At 43.5% G+C, this 22274-nt stretch overlaps 1 protein-coding gene across 1 annotated transcript in view; it reads right to left on the bottom strand.

Annotated features, from left to right (window-relative positions):
* Positions 1-22274, bottom strand: part of SORCS3 (sortilin related VPS10 domain containing receptor 3) — a 774589-nt gene that overhangs the window by 346451 nt on the left and 405864 nt on the right. Inside the window, exon 5 of the mRNA XM_040361656.1 lies at positions 3195-3268. Within this exon, the coding sequence (XP_040217590.1) occupies positions 3195-3268 (74 nt within the window). The remainder of the gene's footprint in view (positions 1-3194; positions 3269-22274) is intronic.

Raw genomic sequence — 22274 nt, forward strand, 5'->3', positions numbered from 1 at the left:
CAGCACTGGTGGGCACTGACTGGCAGCACTGGTGGGCACTGACTGGCAGCACTGGCTCTTTTTCTCTCCTCACACAGTCAGCGTGGGGAAAGAAAAGCCGATAACCGTCTTGTGTTTACTTCCGTGATCAGCTGTCATTGGTCACAGCTGATCACATGAAAAAAGGCCGCTGTGATTGGCCCTTTACCCCAATCTGATTGGAAGCACTGGTGGGCACTGTTGGGACTGATAATTAAGACACTGATAATTAGTGCCCTGATTATCAGTGCCAATGTCCCTCTAACACAAGCCAGTTATTGGCTCTCTTTTTCTCTCCTCACGCAGTCAGCATGGGGAAAGAAAAGCAGATAACCGGCTTGTGTTTACTTCCGTGATCAGCTGTCATTGGACACAGCTGATCACATGGTAAATGGACGCTGTGATTGGCCCTTTACCCCAATCTGTGATGAGCCGAGTCTGAAGGAATACATTTTTAACTACCCGCCGATACAGTAAATATACTGAGAGAGGGTGGCAGGTACAAGCCCAATCTGGGTGCATGGGGCCCCTACCAACCCTTGCTATGATTGGACACAGCACAAGTTTGGAAGCAGGTTTCAGCCAACGATTTTGACTGAAATCAGCTGATCGGCTGTGTCCAATCACACGCAGAGTTCTGTGTTTACAAACACACAGAAACTCTGTGTACAGTGAACAGCGATCTGGCTGTTTTTTCTCCCTGAAAAGCAAGGAAAAGAAACAGCATGATCAGAAAGTAAAAGCAGCACACATTACACATTGTTAGACACACATTTAACACCTTCATTGCCCCTAGATGTTAACCCCTTAAGAGCCAGTGTTATTAGCCTTACATAGGCTATCCCCCTTTCAGTCTATTATGAATGCTGCTGCTAGACTCATACACCTCACTAACCAATCCGTGACTGCTTCCCCTCTCTGCCAATCCCTTTACTGGCTTCCACTACCCCACCGTAATAAAATTTAAAATACTAACCACAACACACAAGACCATCCACAACATCGGCCCCATCTACATCACCAACCTCATCTGCAGATATCGCACAAATCCCCCCTCTCCGCTCCCCCCAGGACCTCCTGCTCTCTAGCTTCCTTGTTACATCCTCCCATGCTCGCCTGCAAGACTTCACTAGAGCCTCTCCCAACCTCTGGAACTCCCTGCCCCGGTATGTTCAATCAGCCCCTAACTTGTCCACCTTTAGGAGACCCCTGAAAACTAATTTATTCAGGGAAGCCTATCCCACCCCCACCCAACAACTGTCCCCGAGCCACCCCTATCAAATCATCCCCCCACAGCTATTACCTGTTCTACCACCTCCCCCTCCCTTTAGAATGTAAGCTGGGCCCTCCTGTTCCTTCCGTATTGAACTGTATTGTACTTGTGCTGTCCCCTCTCTACATTGTAAAGAGCTGCGCAAACTGTTGGTGCTATATAAATTGTGTATAAAAATAAAAATTAGTACATAGCTTTCAACCGTTCCTGATTTCAAGGGACTGTCCCTGATTTGGAAGAAAGTCATTCTGTCCCTCTTTCCTCCTCATGTGTCTCTCATTTTTGTCTGATCTATATAGTTGTATATAAAATGCACCATTTATCTTTTAAAAAATGTTCCCCAGTGCTAAACCTTCCATTCAATTTCTAAATGGTTGCATTTGGAAATTTCAAAAAACAGTTTAAAGGAATAGTAGTGGTTAAAAAAGCACTTGTGAGTTTAACTAAGGTTTTTGCTTTGTTTGTTATTCTCCTTTAAGAGGGCGTGTCAAGGGGTGTGTCCTATACCTACATACCTTTGCTAATAGGTGTCCCTTGCTCCCATATCAAAAAGTTGGGAGGTATGTTAGTATAGTGTTTCACTGATCACTGTATTAGTGGCACTAGTGATGTCAGTGTCAGTTAGTGACCATCCCAGCCAGTGTCTGTTAGAGCCAGATTGCCCGCCACCCTATCACAGTTTCAATATAAGTCTATAGCTGCATAGATTCTATATATACCATAGTTTGTAGACGCTATAACTTTCACACAAACTAGTTAAAGCAGAGCTCCACCCAGAAGGGAAAACGCCACTTGTTTGCACCCCCTCCCCTCCACTGCCACATTTGACACTGTTGGGGGGGGGGGGTGAGTGGGTACCTGGTATTGATAGGTACCTGCTCCCACTTCCGTCTCATATCGGAGCAGCAAACTAAACAGGACCTTTGCCCCATCCCTACAGTCTTCTTGGACACTTCACATGTCCCAGAAGACTGCAGGACCATTCACGAGGTGCAGTGCATTTTGCGGTGCCTCTCAGCTACAGTATTTGTAGCTGCTCCACATCTACTCGGCTTGCTCTCCTCTAATGATCAGACAAGTCTTGACATGCCCCCTCCCCTTCCCTCACAGCCATTCACTGGGAAGATCTGTGTTCTTAGCTGCATAAGGAGCTTAGAGGGAACATGATCACTTATAAAATGGGGGGGGGGGGGGGTGTTTATAATGTTTTTATATCTACACACACATGTTTTGCCTTTCATTTATTTTTTTAAACTAAATTGGTAATTTTACAAGGTGAGGGTGCACATATACTTGAAATATATACTCTGGGAAAAGAGCTAAATACATGTTTTGCAATTTATTGATTTTGATCTGTTGCAGTTACTGTAAGTAATACTTAGGTCTCCCCCCGCCTCCAGACTTTGACTGGACAGTGAAAAGAGAAGCAGTAGACTGATGAGCCCTTCTTTCTGCTCTCTCCTACAATCAGTGCAGTGGAGGATGAGGAGTGACGCATTGGCATGTGGGTAGTATAAGGTATTTTAAAAATATTCAGCAGAGGTGGGCATTAAATATGGTCTAATGCATTGCCTTCAGAAAGCAGATACAGTTTTGCAAAGTCTCTTTTTACATTTACATTTCGTAGCAAAAATAAACAGGATACATAACATGAGTGATATTGAGAATACATACAGTACATACATTCATTACCAGCAAGAATCTGTAAAAAATAAAAATAAAAGAGGTTCTCTCTGAGCATGCTGAGTATGTGCAGCTGCTTTAGTATGAGTAGAAATAAACCTTTCAAACACCTTATATATATAAAAAAAAAAAATGTGCACCTTTTATTAGAACACAATTACAATGCCAGAGGACATTCCCCTCTCTGAAAACTAAATAGAAAGCATAGCTGGAGACTTACCAATAGAACCTGTTGGGTGTTATCCTTTCATGCATCAGATGCCACCTTCTTCCAAAATCCATAGAGCTGTAGAGCTGGAAGGAGATAAAAATAAAAAAAAAAAGGTTAATTTATTATAAAATATATATTTTTTTTATAATTTTATAGTAGATAAAAACAGCAAAAACATTGTTTCACTTCTGCAACTCCTCTTTTTCGTACACAGTATACACAGTCAAAGGTTATTGAGACATGCTGGAACATCCTTAAAGGAAACATATCAACCATTAAAAATATAATAATAATAATAATAATAATAATAATAATAATAAGAAGAAGAAGGTAAAACTAGTTAACCCCACTTCCAAAAAAAAAATATTAAAAAAGCAATATTTTAAATAATTATATATATATATATATATTTATATATATATATATATATATATATATATATATATATATATATATATATATATATATATATATATATATATATATATACATACATACATACATACATACATACATACACACACACACACACCATATATACAGTAACTGAAATACAAGTGGTTTCTATTTCTCTCTTGCATGATTGGATCACGGTATTACAACAGATGTCTGTGCAAAGCTTGAGGTAGCTATTTAGGAGTCTCCATCTCTGTCTGTCGGGGGACCCCTAATGTCACCTGTGGACCTGACTGAAGCTGATCAAGCACAGACCATGCTTGATCAGCTTTCCTCCCTGGCCGCCAGCCCTGCTGGAGAATAACAATGCTGAACTTGGATGTGATTAAACATTTGTTATTTCTGGCTTCATTCTCTGGAGGGGAAATCAATGAACAGCTTGTTTGCTGATCTTCCTCCACTCCACCTGCTATGGCCATCGTGAGGTTCTGAGTGGGGCACTTCTGGCATGGGGAGGGGTACTACTTCAGTAGGATGGACTCATGTGAGTGGTGTGCTGTTGACATCTGTAGGATGGGCTCATGTGAGTGGTGTACTCCTGACATCGGTAGGGTGGGCTCAAATGGGTGGCGTGCTCTTGACATCTGTAGGATGGGCTCATGTGAGTGGTGTGCTTCTGACATCAGTAGGATGGGCTCATATGGGAGGTGTTCTCTTGATATCTGTAGGATGGGATCATGTGAGTGGGGTCCTCTTGACATCGGTAGGGTGGGATCATGTGGGTGGTCAGCTCCTGACATCGGTAGGGTGGGCTTATGTGAGTGGTGTGCTCCTGACATCGGTAGGGTGGGCTTATGTGAGTGGTGTGCTCATGACACCAGTAGGGTGGGCTCATATGGGTGGTGTGCTCTTGATATCTGTAGAATGGGATCATGTGAATGGTGTGCTCCTGACATCGGTAGGGTGGGCTCATGTGGGTGGTGTGCTCCTGGCATTGGTAGGGTGGGTTTATGTGAGTGGTGTGCTCCTGAGATCAGTAGGATGGGCTTATGTGAGTGGTGTGCTCCTGACATCTGTAGGGTGGGCTCATGTGAGTGTTGTCCTCTTGACATCGGTAGGGTGGGCTCATGTGGGTGGTCAGCTCCTGACATCGGTAGGATGGACTCATGTGAGTGGTGTGCTCTTGACATCTGTAGGATGGGCTCATGTGAGTGGTGTACTCCTGACATCGGTAGGGTGGGCTCAAATGGGTGGCATGCTCTTGACATCTGTAGGATGGGCTCATGTGAGTGGTGTGCTTCTGACATCAGTAGGATGGGCTCATATGGGAGGTGTTCTCTTGATATCTGTAGGATGGGTTCATGTGAGTGGGGTCCTCTTGACATCGGTAGGGTGGGATCATGTGGGTGGTCAGCTCCTGACATCGGTAGGGTGGGCTTATGTGAGTGGTGTGCTCCTGACATCGGTAGGGTGGGCTTATGTGAGTGGTGTGCTCCTGACATCAGTAGGGTGGGCTCATATGGGTGGTGTGCTCTTGATATCTGTAGAATGGGATCATGTGAATGGTGTGCTCCTGACATCGGTAGGGTGGGCTCATGTGGGTGGTGTGCTCCTGGCATTGGTAGGGTGGGTTTATGTGAGTGGTGTGCTCCTGAGATCAGTAGGGTGGGCTTATGTGAGTGGTGTGCTCCTGACATCTCTAGGGTGGGCTCATGTGAGTGTTGTCCTCTTGACATCGGTAGGGTGGGCTCATGTGGGTGGTCAGCTCCTGACATTGGTAGGGTGGGCTAATGTGAGTGGTGTTCTCCTGACATCAGTAGGGTGGGCTCATATGGGTGGTGTGCTCTTGACATCTGTAGGATGGGCTCATCTGAGAGGGTACATAGTTACATAGTTAATCTGGTTGAAATTTAGTCCTGAAGAAATGATCAGCTGCAGAGACACCATAGGCAATGTGACTTTGATTGTCCTTGACTTTGTTGAACACGGCCTCCACAGTACAGGTCCTCTAAGTATTACTTGTCTTTTTAATTAAGTGTAGCACTGGTTTAAGTGCAATGGGTTTCGGCACTTTTACAGTACGGTATATTCCACCACTATGCTCTGCAATGCCTACTGAAAAAAAAAAGAAAAGAAAAACAATGGACAATCCCTTACCAAGTCGGAAGCTTTGCTTCCCCTTATAATGAGTTAAACCTGTTTCCCCTCTTGGGGTCGGATTTTGCTATTTCAATCAATTTCCAGCTGACTAATTTTCTGTGTGAGTGATTCTTGGCTCTGGAGTGATGTTCAAGATAAAGCACTCTTGAATCTGCTCACTGTGCGAGCGCAATCATCCGTCTATTTATCACTGAGATGTCTAAAGAGTGAACGGCCGCAGTGCAGCTTGAGTGATAATGAAACAACGGGGCAAGAGTGGGATGACTGTTCCTTAAAGTGTAATTTCACCTTTGAGTAAGTTTTCAGGGTAAATGCAGCATAAGCTCTCTATAAATCTCACCAACGCCATTGTTTTCCTTTATTTTTACTCCTTCCCCTTCATCTGTTTTCCAGCTTTGCCATCTTTTGTCTGTAAAAATAGCTTGTTGTCGTTTGGGAGTCTGTCTTTGGTTTTCTAAAGTGGAATTCCAGTTCATCTTGTATTGATTATGTGAATAGAAAATGTTGATCTGTCCCTTTAAATTCAGTAAACTTTATATGCTTTAATTCAACAAATATGTGAATAAAAGTCTAACAAAGTCTAACTGTGTGTATAAATACTTGTAAGGTCAATCTAGTGGACCACCACCATCAAAACACATAAGATTCTTACCAGATGTTCTGACGGCCCAAAACAAAACAGGTATAACCATGCTCAGAAATCAAGCCTCAACTCGCCATCTGGGCTGCCCAGCTCGCTTCACCAATGGTACGCATGAGTAGAGATGGACCGAACACCCCCCCACGGTTCAGATCCCGCCCGAACTCTTGAACTTTACAAAAGTTTGGCGCCGAATAACGAACCCCATTGAAATCTAAGGAACCCGAATTGGAAAAATCCCATTTTGAGGGCTTAGATGCAAGTTATTGGCCATAAAAATGGTATGGGGACCTGGGCACCACCCTGGGGGGCATGTATCAATGAAACATTTGTTTTAATGGAGCAGTGATTTACTGATGCTTAGAGTGAAACAATAAAAATGTAAAATTCCTTTTAATATCGTGCCTGAGGGGTCCCCTTAGTCTGCCTGTAAAGTGACGCATCTGTACGTGTATAGAACCTGCTGCAGCAAAACTGACACATCTAAAGAAAAAAAATGACATTTAAATAATTTTCCCTGCAAGCTTTCTTTATTGGGACAAACATGCATTTAGACGCTGGGCATGTGGGTGGCAGTGACTATGACTATGACTAGTGTCTATGAGCAATGAGTCATGATTGGGCACAGTCAATACTTTCTCCAATCATGGCTCTGACAGTATTCTGTACCCTGATTGGGCAAATCCTTAATTGCTTCAGACAATCAGGGCTTCCGATGCACTGTGCAGCATGCAGTGCATTGAGGGGCGATCGGCGGGTCAAACAAACGGTTGAATGCCCTGACAATTCGGACGTTTGCCAAAAGGGCGGAACAGCAAATGTTCAGTCCAAATTCATGTTTGAGCCGAACAGTTTGCCCAACACTACTGACGCATATTGATGTGGGTAAATATCCACTTACACTCTATAGTTTAAAATATTAAATAACCATTTTATTAAAACCAAAGAGGTACTCACAAAGTAAAATGGAATGTAAGCATGTAAATATGGCTGCACTGCTCATAACAGGCGGGCGTGATGGTGTCACTGCTAGCTCCTTACTACGCGTTTCGTTGCAGATGATGTCTTCCAGGGGCACAGAGATATTAATTATGGCTATATTCACACTTTGTGCATGTCGAAAATGCATGCAAAATCACAAGCTTTGCCGACATGCACAGAAAAGTGTTGCCCTTTAGTAAACACGTGGTAGTGCTATTAATTCCCAATAGTGCTCCCACACACCCCCTTTAGATAAAAATCTGTTTCAATGCAGCATAACTTTGCAAAGGGGTCAGTAAATAGCATAAATATATACGTATATATTTTTTTTAATAAATACACCTCAATGTCTTACTGACAGCATCTGGAAAAATTAATGAAGGTTTAACATTACTTTAGGCCCTCATGGGTCAATGCCTTTCCCTGTAGCAGGAGATTCAGTGTAATTAATAATAAACCCTCTTTGTCAACTATTAGCATTCAGGAGGTTGAACAACGCCATCAGAGGTTTCATTTGCTGTACATTTCTACCAGTGCAGAGCTGGGTGCTCCCTCCATTATTTGCCCAGAGATTCCCTCTCCATCCATGGCTGAGCAGAATTAATGATGACTTTTTTCAGATTAGTATGAATCACGGCAGTTCTGATCTTGTGCTTTGCCCCTTCTTAACAATCCCGTGAAACAGGATGAATAACAAGTAAACAGATATGATAACACACCGGTGCAAATTCCAGAAAACTGGCCTCGTACAGAACAGAGAAGACTTTATCAGCAACCTTTTATTATAGAAAAAACAGCACTTGTGTATTCCCATTGAATTATCGAAAACATAGAATTTTTTATTTTTTTTGGGTAGTGTATCTGTTAATATTAAAGCTGAATTTATATATATATATATATATATATATATATATATATATATATATATACACACACATACATACATACATACCGTATTTATTGGCGTATACCGCGCACTATTTTGCCCTGAAAATCAGGGCAAAATCGTGGGTGCGCGATATACGCTGATACCCGCTTTCCCGCCACGAGTTTGAATACTGCACCGGCATATACCGAGCGCAATACACTCGTGTATCTTCGGACAGTCTCTGTACTTCTCGCGCTGATGCCCTGAGCGTACAGGACGTCAGCGCAAGAGTTGCCGAGCCTGCCCGACGATACACGAGTGTACTGCGCTCGGTATATGTCGGCGCAGTATTCAAACTCGGCACGGGAAACGAGCGGGGAGGACGCCGCAGAAGGACGCCAGACCCGACGAAGAGGACACCCGAAGCCGCAGACGGACCCCGGACCCGACGAAGAGGACCGCCGATGGACGCCGCGCAAGACACCAAAACTGTAAGTACAAAAAAAACTTTTTTCCACAGGATTGGGGGCAACATTAGGGGTGCGCGGTATACGCGGGAGCGCGTTATACCGCGATAAATACGGTACATACATACACACTTATTCACACCCCTTGAAATTTTCCACATTTTGTAACATTACAGACAAAAACATAAATGTATTTTAATCTGATTTTATGTGATAAACCAACACATAATTGTGAATTGTAAGGACATTTTTAAATGGTTTTCAATTTTTTTTCCAAATAAATATCTGAATTTTGAAGCGTGGATTTGTCTTCAGCCCCCTTTACTCTGATACCCCTAACTAAAATCGAGTTGAACCAATTGTCTTCAGGAGTCACCTAATTAGTAAATACAGTAGAGTCCACCTGTGTGTGATTTAATCTCAGTATAAATAAAAGTTCTGTGAAGCCCTTAAGAGAATTGTTAGAGAACATTAGTGAACTAACAGCAACATGAAGGCCAAGGAACACACCAGACAGGTCAGGGATAAAGTTGTAGAGAAGTTTAACCACTTGCTTACTGGGCACATAAACCCCCTTCGTTCCCAGGCGAAATCTCAGCGTCCGGTACTGCGTCGCTTTAACTGACAATTGCGCGGTCGTGCGACGTGGCTCCCAAACAAAATTGGCGTCCTTTTTTCCCCACAAATAGAGCTTTCTTTTGGTGGTATTTGATCACCTCTGCGGTTTTTATTTTTTGCGCTATAAACAAAAAAAGAGCAACAATTTAAAAAAAATATATATTTTTTTTACTTGTTGCTATAATAAATATCCCAATTTTTTTTTAAAAAACTATTTTTTTTCTCAGTTAAGGCCGATACGTATTTTTCGACGTATTTTTGTAAAAAAATAAAAAAAATCACAATAAGCGACTGGTTTGCGCAAAAGTTATAGCGCCTACAAAATGGGGAACAGAATTATGATTTTTTTTATTATTTTTTTTTTTACTAGTAATGGCGGCGATCTGCGATTTTTATTGGGACTGGGATATTGCGGCGGACGTATCGGACACTTTTTACACAAATTTGGCGCCATTCACATTTATACGGCGATCAGTGATATAAAAATGCACTAATTACTGTATAAATGTGACTGGCAGTGAAGGGGTTAACACTAGGGGGTGAGGAAGGGGTTAACTGTGTAGCCTGGGTGTGTTATAACTGTGTGGGGGGAGGGGGGTGACTGGGGGAGGGGACCGATGCTGTGTCCCTATGTACAAGAGACACAGATCGGTCTCCTCTCCTCTAACAGCACGTGGAGCTCTGTGTTTACACACAGAGCTCCACGTTCCTGCTGTCACCTACCGTGTCACCGACGATCGCGTGTACCCGGCGGACATCGCGGCCGCCAGGTACACGCATCGGGTCCTCGGCGATGCGTCGGGACAGTTTTTACCCGCCGCGCGCCACCCAGTGGCGCGCGCGGGTAATGCACATAAAGGCCGTTTTTAAACGGCCACTTGGCACTTGAGAGCCGCGCTGCGGACGTATTTCGTCTATAGCGCGGATCTCAAGTGGTTAAAGCAGGATTATGTTATAAAAAATATCCCAAGCTTTGAACATATCACGGAGCACTGTTCAATCCATCATCCGAAAATATAAAGAGTATGGCACAACTGCAAACCTACTGTAAGATTGGGGTTATTAGACTCCAGCGATAGATGTGTTTTCCAGTGAGTACGCCAATCCAGAACAGAGTTTTTAAGGGCCTGGTAGTCCACTTTTATTTAAAAGCATAAAAGTTCACAAATAAAATAGCAGCCCTCGCAGGGGGTTCCACCATTCCTGTATCTTGCCAAATCAACAGTTTAGCCTCCTGGCTGTCACACTTGCTATCCGGCTGTTTTAGGCCTTTAGGCCCCTTTCACATTGAGGCGTTTTTCATGCGGTACAGCGCTAAAAATAGCACTGCTATACCGCATGAAAAAACCTTCCCTGTAGTGTTCAATGTGAAAGCCCGAAGGCTTTCACATTGAAGCGGTGCGCTAGCAGGAGCGCTCCAAAAGTCCTGCTAGCCGCATCTTTACCGCGGTATAGGAGCGGTGTGTTCACCGCTCCTATACCGCGCCTTCCCATTGAAATCAATGGGAAAGCGCGGTAATACCGCGGTATTAACCCTTTTTCGGCCGCTAGCGGGGGTTAAAACCTCACCGCTAGCGCCCGAATATCGCGGTAAATACGACGGTATAGCCGCGCTACAAATAGCGCGGCTATACCGTCACCGCAGCTGCACTCCTCAGTGTGAAAGCAGCCTTAGCCTAGGCCCCAGTTCTGTTCCTCAGAACAAACAGTTTCCTAGAGTTAAGCACAAGCCTAGCTTACTCCCATTAAGGACATCTGCCTCCTGCAGACATCCACACAGCCTCCGACTTCTCTCAGGCCTCGTACACACGACAGAGTTTCTCGGCAGAATTCGTCGAGAATCTCGGTGAAGAGCCGGATTCTGTCGAGAAACTCTGTCGTGTGTACATTTTCGGCCCGATGGAGCCGCCGAGGAACTCGTCGAGCAAATAGAGAGCAGGTTCTCTATTTTCTCGATGGCAGTGGATTTTGGCTCGACGAGTTATTCATCGGGCTGTTTTTTAAACGAGAAACTCGGTCGTGTGTATGCTAAGAAACCTGTCAAAAACTTAGACACTGGAGAACAACATAGGTAAAACTAGCGTTTGGAATGGAGATAGCACATTCGTGTCGCTTCCAATATTATTTAATCGTTTATTTGCAGCGCTTTACACAATTTTTTGTAAGGGCACAAAACAGCAATATAATTTTTTTTTTTTTTTATGATATTCACACAGAGTTCCTTAAAATTAGGTGGAACCTTTTTCTTACTGATCTCAATATTTTTTATTTTTATTATTGTCACCTTATTTTGGTCCTGTGTTTTAAATCCTGCTTTTAATATTCACCTTAATTTTAAAGTTCAAAAAAATGCAAATCCTTTTTTTTTTTGTAATGTCAAGTTCCCCCCATAGAAACCTTATTGCTTTGTCTTATCTCATCTGTCCCTTTCAAATTACACCTTATATCCAATTTTAAAAAAAAAATAACCTGCCTTCTCACTTGCAAAATTGAAATTTAAAAAAATACAAGGACAAGTATGAACTGTAAAATAAAAATTTACCATTTATTTTGGTTATAAAAATAAATTAACTATGCAAAAGTCAGCACTGGAGAGCTTGCTGCCATTTGTGCACAGCCAGGTGTGGCCTGATGTGACTGGTGAGCAGTTGGAGGCCAAAATGGGGACTTGAGAGGTTCATTCAGGAAGGAACGCATCAAGGTCTTGGACTCCCCGAGGTCACAAACTGGAGCAGGGCAGGCAGATGTCACCAGGTTGTGGTACTATAGCAGCCTGAACTCTGGTACACCACATGAATGAATGAATGAATGAATGAATGAATGAATGAAAAACTTATATAGCGCGGCACATGCGAACTGAATCGCCTCTGGGCGCTTGTTGTTTGTGTCTCATGCCTTTCAGAAAAGCAGGGTTTTGATCTGCCTTCTGAAAGACAGGTGGTCTTGCTCCAACCGAATGCTGGTTGGTAAAGCATTCCAAAGCCTGGGGCCCTGGAAAGCAAACCTTCTTTCTCCTTTGGACTTGCATTTGGTTTTAGGAACCTTGACCAGATTTTGGTCGGTGGATCGCAGCATGCGATTGCAATTGTGCGGTTTGATCTTGTCGCATAGATATCTAGGAACCTTCCCTTGGATGCACTTATGTGTCAGGCAGAGTGCTTTGAATGCAATTCTGTCTTTCACTGGCAGCCAGTGAAGGGATCTCAGTGAAGGTGAGATTTTTTCCCAGTCACCAGTCTAGCGGCCGTATTCTGTACGACTTGAAGACGAGCGATTTGGTACTTGGGTAGCCCGAGGTAAAGGGCATTTGCATAGTCCAGTCTGGAATTCACGATAGTTCCCACCACGACTGCTACGTCTTCTTTGGGGATAAATGGAATTAGTCTGCGTAGAAGGCATGGAAGTAAGGGAGTCACTTTCTTGATTTCTTCAAGGCCTTCCTTGGTGGCTTCCCTGCAGCCTGCTCTTTCACCTTCTCTGCAGCCTTCTCAGCAGCCTTCCTCTTCTGCCTGGCTGGAGGTGGTGCCACAGGGGTAGTACTCATGCCAGGAGGAGGAGTAGACGAAGGTGGTGGAGGATGAGTAGCCGACGGTGGTGGAGGAGGAGGTGGAGGAGGAGGAGCAGTAGAAGGAGGAGGAGTAGTAGAAGGAGCAGTAGAAGGAGGAGGAGCAGTAGAAGGAGGAGGAGCAGTAGAAGGAGGAGGAGTAGAAGGAGGAGGAGTAGAAGGAGGAGGAGCAGTAGAAGGAGGAGGAGTAGAAGGAGGAGGAGTAGAAGGAGGAGGAGCAGTAGAAGGAGGAGGAGTAGAAGGAGGAGGAGTAGAAGGAGGAGGAGCAGTAGAAGGAGGAGGAGTAGAAGGAGGAGGAGTAGAAGGAGGAGGAGCAGTAGAAGGAGGAGGAGTAGAAGGAGGAGGAGTAGTAGAAGAAGAAGAGGAAGAAGAATGTTGAGAAGGAGCAGGAGAAGAAGAGGAAGAAGAATGTTCAGAAGGAGCAGGAGAAGAAGAGGAAGAAGAATGTTCAGATGGAGCATGAGAAGAAGAAGAAGGTGGGGGAGCTTGAGAAGGAGCATGAGAAGAAGAAGAAGAAGGTGGGGGAGCTTGAGAAGGAGCATGAGAAGAAGAAGAAGAAGGTGGGGGAGCTTGAGAAGGAGCATGAGAAGAAGAAGAAGGTGGGGGAGCTTGAGAAGGAGCATGAGAAGAAGAAGAAGAAGGTGGGGGAGCTTGGGAGTTATGTGGTGTGTGAGGATGGGGATGGCGGCAAATCACAGTGTCCTCCGTGAGAAGACCCCTCACCCCCTGATTTGCGAGGATTTCTGACATTTTGGCCAAAACCACAGTTACAAATCCCTCCTGAGCAGTGGGAGGCTGTTGAAGGGTTGCATGGGCGTCCCGAATGAGGGCTAGTGAGGCGTCACGCACCCTTGTATCCCTCACCTGCCTTCTCGGACGCAGGCGAAGAGGAGACACCTGACATCTTGTACTTCGCCCAGCAACCTCGTCCAACCCACTTGGGCCTGCCACCTCATCCGCTCCACTTGGGCCTGCCACCACGTTAGAGATACTTGGGCCTGCAGCCTCCTCCAAGCCACTCACCCTGTCCTCCTCCTGCCTGGCATTTTCCTGATCCTCCTGCTGCCTGGTCTCGTCCTGTGTATGGAAAAAAAGTACAGTTTTACTTTTTTTTTTAAATTTTTTTTTTTTTTTTTAAGCTCCTGACTGTTGCATATTTTTTAGTCACGACTTAGCTAAGCCAATCATTGTGACCCATGTTTTATGGTCAATCACACCAAAAAAAATCATGGCCAATACTGACAAATGTTCTGTATAACACTTTTAGATCGAATTTTTTTTTACCTTTAACATCTTAATTTACATCTCTTTAACAACATTTAAACACCACACATTTGCACATTGAAAGTATTATATACCTGGCTCCAGCTGGGCAAATCCGGATCTTCATCCAGGATGGAAGGCTGCTGAGAGGGTTCATCTGCAGAGGGAGCAGCAGGTTGGCTGGAGGGAAGGCTGGAGGGAAGGCTGGACCTTCTGTGCCTTCTGGGGGCAAGGCTCGAAAGTGACTCCCTTACCTCCAGGTGTTCATCCAGGAAGCTCAGTTTGCTGTAGTACCACAACTTGGGTACATATACCCGCCCTGCTCCAGCTCCAGACCTCATCGAAGCCAAGACCTTGTTGCGTGCCTTCCTGTAGGTGCCTCTCAAGGTCCCAATTTTGACCTCCAACTGGTCAGTTGTCACATCAAACCCCACCTGTCTCCGCACAAGTGGGAGCAGGCTCTCCAGTGCGGTTTTGCGCAACTCTCTGTTTCGAGATATGGGGTCTTTGGTGGCCCACAGAACAGGAAGTTCTTGCCACCGATCAATGAATATCTCCAAAAATTCTGGTCTGTTAAACAGATTCATCTTTTCCTGTCCAAAACCAAGGATAAAAAAATAATGTCAATACACAGTCTATAAAGTGAATTACTCTTTCTCACAAGCTAGCCCTTAAAGGGTCACTAATGGATAACTATATTTTTGGAGGAAATGACTGTTTACAGTGTCTAGAGACATACAAGTGCATACATATAATGTGCCTCTAGTTTCACTTTTGGTTTTAAAATTATTTAATGTTTCTGTGAAGTAAAGAGACACACAGAACCAAAAAACAAAAAACCAGGGCATATTTTAATTTCTAAAATTATTAGCATTGTTTTGGTGGATTTTTAGACACACAGCTTAGACCACAGTGACAAGCTCCCCTGATAAATTTGAGAGGGAGCCAGAGAACCAGGAAGTGATGATTTATGCAAAGGATTACAGCTGCTTAAAAGCAAAAAGGGACAATGAGGACATGAAATCAAGACTGATATAATGTAAAGTTAGTTATTTCTGCCCCAAACAATTTGGGCTTATTGCTCCTTTAAATGTCTGTCTTTCCTGAATATGCCACTGCTGTCCCAAGTTCGAAGCATACCTACACGCTTGTCGTTCAAACGTCTTTCTTACGCAACCCGGTCGTATGGACGCTACATGTGTTCGAGCCTTATATACACTCCGCACACGACATCCGCCCATGCTTAAAAAAAATTGATGTTTCCCCCCGCCCCTTATCTTCCGTCGCAAAAACGACAAGGAGGAATTGGCAGCAGATCATGTTGGGTCAGTTCCTAGGAAACAGATGACCAGTTGTGTCGAACTAATAAGCCAGATCTCATCCTCATTTGTGTATGAAACGTTAGTTAGAGAAAAGCACTCCGATCTAGTTTGGTCAAGACATAAAAGCGACCATTTGCATCATGTTTAAACCGACTTGTTTTTAGAAGACATCCTGATGAGAACCGAGATTGCCCACACAACAGTAGTTGGATCAAAATGCATAATCAAAGCGTTGTTTACGTACGACGGCACTATAGCGGACCATTACCTTCAAATTTCGAACTAGCTATGTTTTAATTTATGAACCTAAGATGTAGCCCACAAAATCATTCAATCAAGAATAACATGTAAAATGTAGTTACATACCGGTCTTTGACCCGATCGTTATCTCCGCCGTCTTCCACAAACTGTGAACGCCCCTTTTACTCACGTGGTAGCCCTTTATACACGCGCATGTGGGACTTTACGCACGTCTCCCCGCCCCTGACGTTCATGGTGTTGTATTTTCCCCGCCCCTTTTCCATCTTTTTTTTGTTGGGAGCACATGTTGGAGAATATGGCAGCAAGACAGGAGCCAGGCCAGGCGGGACGAGGAATGACACGGAGAATCCGTTTTAAGGCCACCAACATGACCTTTGAGGAAATGGTGGAGATGGTCCTCATCCTCAAAGCAGAGGACTATGATGGGAGGCATGGGCCATACAAGTACCCTAATAAGGTCAAGGCCCAAATAATGGAGAAGGTGAGGAGGAGTCTCCATCATAAATTTGGGGTGAAAAGGTCCAAGGAGCAGATCCGGAAAAGGTGGTGTGACCTGAAAAAACGGGAGCCGGAACAAATGAAGAGGATCAGGAGAGTGATTAGAAGAAGTAAGTTTGTTATATATTTTGTAAGATTTGTTCCGCGCCATGTGTTTTTTATTTCAGGTTGTACTGTATTATGTTTTTATGCACAAGAATTTTTCGTCCAACTGGACGTCCATTCGGAACGACAAAATATTGTGTTTAAAATCCTCAAAATTATGAAATTTTTCTAAAATTGGGGTGAGATCAATCGTGAAAATTATGTAGATGTGCTATTAAAACCACAAAACTTTTTTTAAAATTTAAATATATACAGTAAAAGGAGAGTCTGCTCAGCAGTCGGTGACACATGTGGACTCATTTGCATAATTGTTGTCCCCTTTAATAACCCATTTTGGGGTTCACACAGAGGTGAGGTGATCCAGTGTATACTTGGTTGGCTTACATGTTTAAAAGTAGACCAAAGCTACAAGATTTGTCATGATCTTTGTGAATGCCTTCAATCCTGTGTTTTGCCCTGAGGGGTTTTTCAAAACATCAATAGTCCCAGAAATTGTAAAAGTGAATCATATTCCTCTTTCAGGCCTATAAGCTATAAAAATCCTGTTTCCATTTTCTTCATTCTCGTAGGGCGTCATGAAGCTTCAACACGGGAGCAAGAAGTCCAGCAAGCCACACCCCCGAGGGATGGTGATGATGCGCAGCCTGCCACCACATCAGGTAAAGTAACATATAACTAACCCAGCTTCAGGTAATGTAGATGTAGGCCTGCCTAATTTTAAAAAATTGTTTTGTCCCACATTTCAGGATCAGGTGGTGGCTTGGACAGGCATACTGTCCAGATGGTTATATCTGAAATCTGGGCCTGCAGAGAAGAGGTGGAGGAGATTCATCTGGCCAACCGACAAATTAAAGAAAGAACAAGGAGGGTGGAAAATAAATTAAAAAATTTACTTGATGTTTTGGGGAGAGTCTGAATCAGAAAAAAAAAAAAAATCAAAAATACAAGATTTTACTGTTTATTTAATAAAAAAAAAAACAAAAAAAAAATATAACCAGATTTTAGACTTTATTTAATGAAAAAAAATACAAAAAAAAAAATAACCAGATTTTAGACTTTATTTAATAAAAGAAAATACAAAAAAATAAAATAACCAGATTTTAGACTTTATTTAATAAAAAACAAACAAAAAAAAATAACCAGATTTTACAGTTTCTTTAATAAAAAAAAAACAAAAAAATAAAATAACCAGATTTTAATGTTTATTAAGATAAAAAAGACCAAAAAAATTACAAAAATGATTGTATATTGTATGAGAAAAAAGACCAAAAAAATTACAAAAATGATTGTATATTGTATGAGAAAAAAGACCAAAAAAATTACAAAAATGATTGTATATTGTATGAGAAAAAAGACCAAAAAAATTACAAAAATGATTGTATATTGTATGAGAAAAAAATACCAAATATTTTTGTAGGGTATTTTGGAAAACAAACCAAAATAAAAAATTAGTAAAATAAAGAGCTTTTGAACCTCAAAAAAGTGTGTGGTGTTTTTCCTAAAATACGTTAAATTTTCTATGGGAAATGTTTGCTAGTTGATAATGAAAATACACTTAGTTACACTTAGTAAAGAACTCCAAGCAACACAAGCAAGACATAACAAGTTTATAAAAAAGATTCTGATTTATTTTTGTGAAAGATAAAATTATGGCAAATTTGCTTGAGATGGTATTGCCCCCCTACCCATGAAATAGTCCATGTATTTGTCCCGGACTTCACGGGCACTCTGGGGGGGCAGTCCTGTGTGGCCAGCTTCAAGGCCCGCCAAAGTTTCTGATGGAGCCAAAAGTTGTGCCTCAGGCCCAACCAGGGCCATATAATTTGGAGATTGTCTCCGCAAAAAATTATGGAGAATGCAGCATGCAAAAATAATAGTATTCCACTTATATTCCGCCATGTGGAGAGAGGTGAGGAAAAGGCGGAACCGGCTGGCCATGATGCCGAAAGCGTTCTCAACCACTCTGCGTGCTCGGCCCAGCCGGAAATTAAAGACACTCCTCTCTGGGGTGAGGGTGCGCTGAGGGTATGGCCTCATAAGATGGGGTCCCAGGGCAAACGCTTCATCAGCCAGGAAAACAAATGGCAGGCCTTCTACATTCTGGTCATCCGGTGGCAATGACAGATCATCATCCTGAAGGCGAAGCGCAAACTCCGTCTGCCTGAAGGCTCCCCCATCCGATATCCGTCCATTCATCCCGACATCCACAAAAAGGAATTCATACTGTGCTGACACCACCGCCATCAGCACAATACTGTTGAACCCCTTATAGTTAAAGAACTGGGATCCTGAACGGGGTGGAGGCACGATGCGGACGTGCTTCCCGTCGATGGCTCCCCCGCAGTTGGGGAAGTTCCATCGGGTCTGGAAGTCCAAAGCCACAGACTGCCACTCCTGTGGTGTGGACGGAAGCTGGGGAAGCAAAAATGCTAAAATTAGCCACATAACCTTGCAAGCAGATTAGACAAAGACATTATAAGCATTATAACATTTCTGGGAACTAGCATATAATATCTAAATATATTTAGACAATTAACACATTAAACACCCCCTCTGATGGGCCAGTGCCCAAGTTTGGGGGAGGGCTAGATGAGTTTGGGAGTACAAAAAAAATATAATTAGGATTATTGGTGAACATAGACTTTACAACACATTTTGGAGGGGAGGGCTAGATGAGTTTGGGAGTACAAAAATAATATAATTAGGATTATTGGTGAACATAGACTTTACAACACATTTTGGAGGGGAGGGCTAGATGAGTTTGGGAGTACAAAAATAATATAATTAGGATTATTGGTGAACATAGACTTTACAACACATTTTGGAGGGGAGGGCTAGATGAGTTTGGGAGTACAAAAATAATATAATTAGGATTATTGGTGAACATAGACTTTACAACACATTTTGGAGGGGAGGGCTAGATGAGTTTGGGAGTACAAAAATAATATAATTAGGATTATTGGTGAACATAGACTTTACAACACATTTTTGAGGGGGGGGGGGGGGGACATTACAATGGATATAACACAATACATTGGGAAGTGACTAGACTAGGTAGGTTGGGGCCCAGGATAGCATGCTGGGGAGGTAAGTGATGGGAAATATGCATGTAGGCCAAAAAAGGGGCATCAAAGTTTACAGCATGCATGGGGGCAAAGGGGACATTCACAGCATATTCCAGACATGGTAATTAGGGAAGGAGGAGATAACTACAAGACATTAGCATACATTATAGACATAAAATGTGATATTAAAGGAGAAAACTTACCCTCATATATTCCTCCTGCAGAACCTGGATGATGGCAGAGCAGGTGTCAGGAATGATGAGGCCCAGAGCCTGGGGGGAGATGCCCGTCGAGAACTTTAAGTCCTGAAGGCTTCTCCCAGTTGCCAGATAACGGAGGGTGGCAACTAGCCTCTGCTCAGCACTGATGGCTTCCCGCATAACGGTGTCCTGCCTGGTAATATAGGGGGACACCAAAGCCAACAGGTGCTGAAAGACGGGATCAGACATCCTCAGGAAATTCCTGTAATCAACAGGATTATTTTCCTGAAGCTCCCGCAGCAAAGGCATGTGAGAGAATTGGTTCCTACGGAGCAACCAATTCTTGGTCCATGAACGCGTCCTCCTCCTGTTCATGAACTCCTCATCGTCTAGGTCATAAACAAACAGACCTATACTCAGAAGATGCTTAGCACGAAGTCGGCGACGACTAGGTGCCTGCAACATGGCTACAAGGCTAGTTACGAACGACAAATCAGAATTGCACTAAACAGACCGCAGTGAAGAACAGCAAGACCTATGAAGAACGACCCTGACAATGAAAAACGCGGGGACAGGACCGCAATGTAAAACAATACGACCTGACCGCACGTCTCGATTGCCTAGATACGACCCCCACAAGTACAAACTGAACGGCAGAGATCAATCTGAAAGCACAAAGACTGAAAAGCACGAATCGTCACTCACCAAACTTTTACTAACACGCGTAAACACGGAATCAGCAAAAGGAGCCCCAAGGGTGGCGCCAACAAAATCAAACCTCCCCTTTATAGTCGCGTCATACGTCGTGAGCGTCATCGCGCCGGAGAACGACCAGATTTTGGTATGTTACGTGTGTACGCAAAGCAAGCCTGCCGAGCTTCTCGACAAGTTCAACAAGGAACTCGACGAGGAACTCGACGGGCTTGGCACGTCGAGTTTCTCTGTCGTGTGTACGAGGCCTCAGAGAGATTGGGAATTCACCTGATTCCCAGGACAGACTTCCTGTCTGTGGGTGGGGCCCTGAGCTATAGTCAGGTCACAACTAAATAGGCCAACACACAGCTGTGCAATCAGCGTGCCTTTCTCTCTAAAATATGTCGTAAACCAGCAATCTTTCTCATAGCACAGAGTCCCACCCTCACACTACCAAGACATGACCGTCCACCTAAACTGACAGGCCGGGCAAGGAGATCATTAATCACAGAAGCAGCCAAGAGGCCCATGGTAACTCTGGAGGAGTAACTCTGCAGAGACCCACATCTCAGGTGGGAGAATCTGTCCACAGGACAACTATTGGCCATGCATTTCCATGCAGCAGAGTCCAATTGGTTCAGATTATTGACCCCCCCCCCCTCCAACAATCTAAATATATAGTCAATGAGCATATTAATTAGCCGTCACAGGTTTGGGAATGTTGCCTATCCGGTCCTCAGATTTACACAAACCTGTCAGTCCGGCGACCTGGTTTTTCTCTAGTGTAGTTAAACAAAAGGTTTGGCCTCCTCCCTACCCTATCCTGGGACTGGGCAGTGTAGAAGCATCAGAGGACTAATGAGGTCAATAACTTCCTCTTACCACCTGGTTCTCTATCAGCACATTTCCATGCAGCAGAGCTTGATTGGCTCAGATTAATTACCCTCCCTCTGACAATCTAAGTATACAGTTAATTTACTGTACATATAAGTGAACTTTCGGAAACTCTGTCCAGCCAGTCCTGAGATTCACACAACCCTGCCAGACTGGTGACCTGAGTTTTCTCTAGTTTAGTTAAGCAATAAGGCTTGGTGACCTTCCTGCCCCCAGCCTAGGATTGGCCAGTGCAGAAGACTGATGTGATCATCCCCTCCTCCCATCAGAAGGTTCCTATCAGCGCATTTCCTTGCAGCGACACAGATTTACACAGCACTGCCACACTGGTGATCTGACTTTTCAACAGTCCTCAGTCTGAGCCCAGGCCATCCTGGACCAGCCCCCAGCCTGTGACTGGACAGTGAAAGGAGAAGCAGCACAGTGATGAGCTCATATCTCTATCAATCTGCTCTCTCTCTGTCAGTACATGAACTGTATGACTATTTGTGCTGTTTCACCCTCTTGCACCCAGCTCTGCTGTACAGGGACTGCAAGAAATTGATACCAAGTAAAATGTTGGTACTTACACTGCTTGTATTTAAAAGAAAAACATATATTTAGGATGTGTTAATGAATACAGAGCTGCATTCATTGGTGTTTTTTATATCTCCCTTTAAAAGGCTGCTGCTGAGCTCCAATTCCTGTGGAAGCTTCTGGATCCCAATAGATGGACCATTTGTGGCAGAAGCTATACAATTCTCTAAGCATCAACTAATGAAAAAAAAAAAAAAAAAGATTGGTTCATTATACGGCTGCCGATTGTTGTGGAATTGTGGAGAGATTAGTCTCATGAGATTAATATTGCAGGGTTTTGCTTACAGGCAGGAGAAATTACCCATCAGTGTAATAAATGAGTGATTAATCTGCTGAACCCTTTCCTATCTGTATAAGATTATCAATAAGACTCCGATCCAAAAGAGGTTTGAAGAAGACTCATCTCATACATGAGATAGAAATCAATTCAATTAAAAGCAAAACTGACAGAGAAGACTAATTACACAGGATTATAAAGGATATGTGTACAGTATAGTACATTGCAATGGTGGTTGTC

The sequence above is a fragment of the Rana temporaria genome, chromosome 8 (assembly GCF_905171775.1).
Source record: "Rana temporaria chromosome 8, aRanTem1.1, whole genome shotgun sequence".
Classification (NCBI taxonomy): Eukaryota; Metazoa; Chordata; class Amphibia; order Anura; family Ranidae; genus Rana; species Rana temporaria.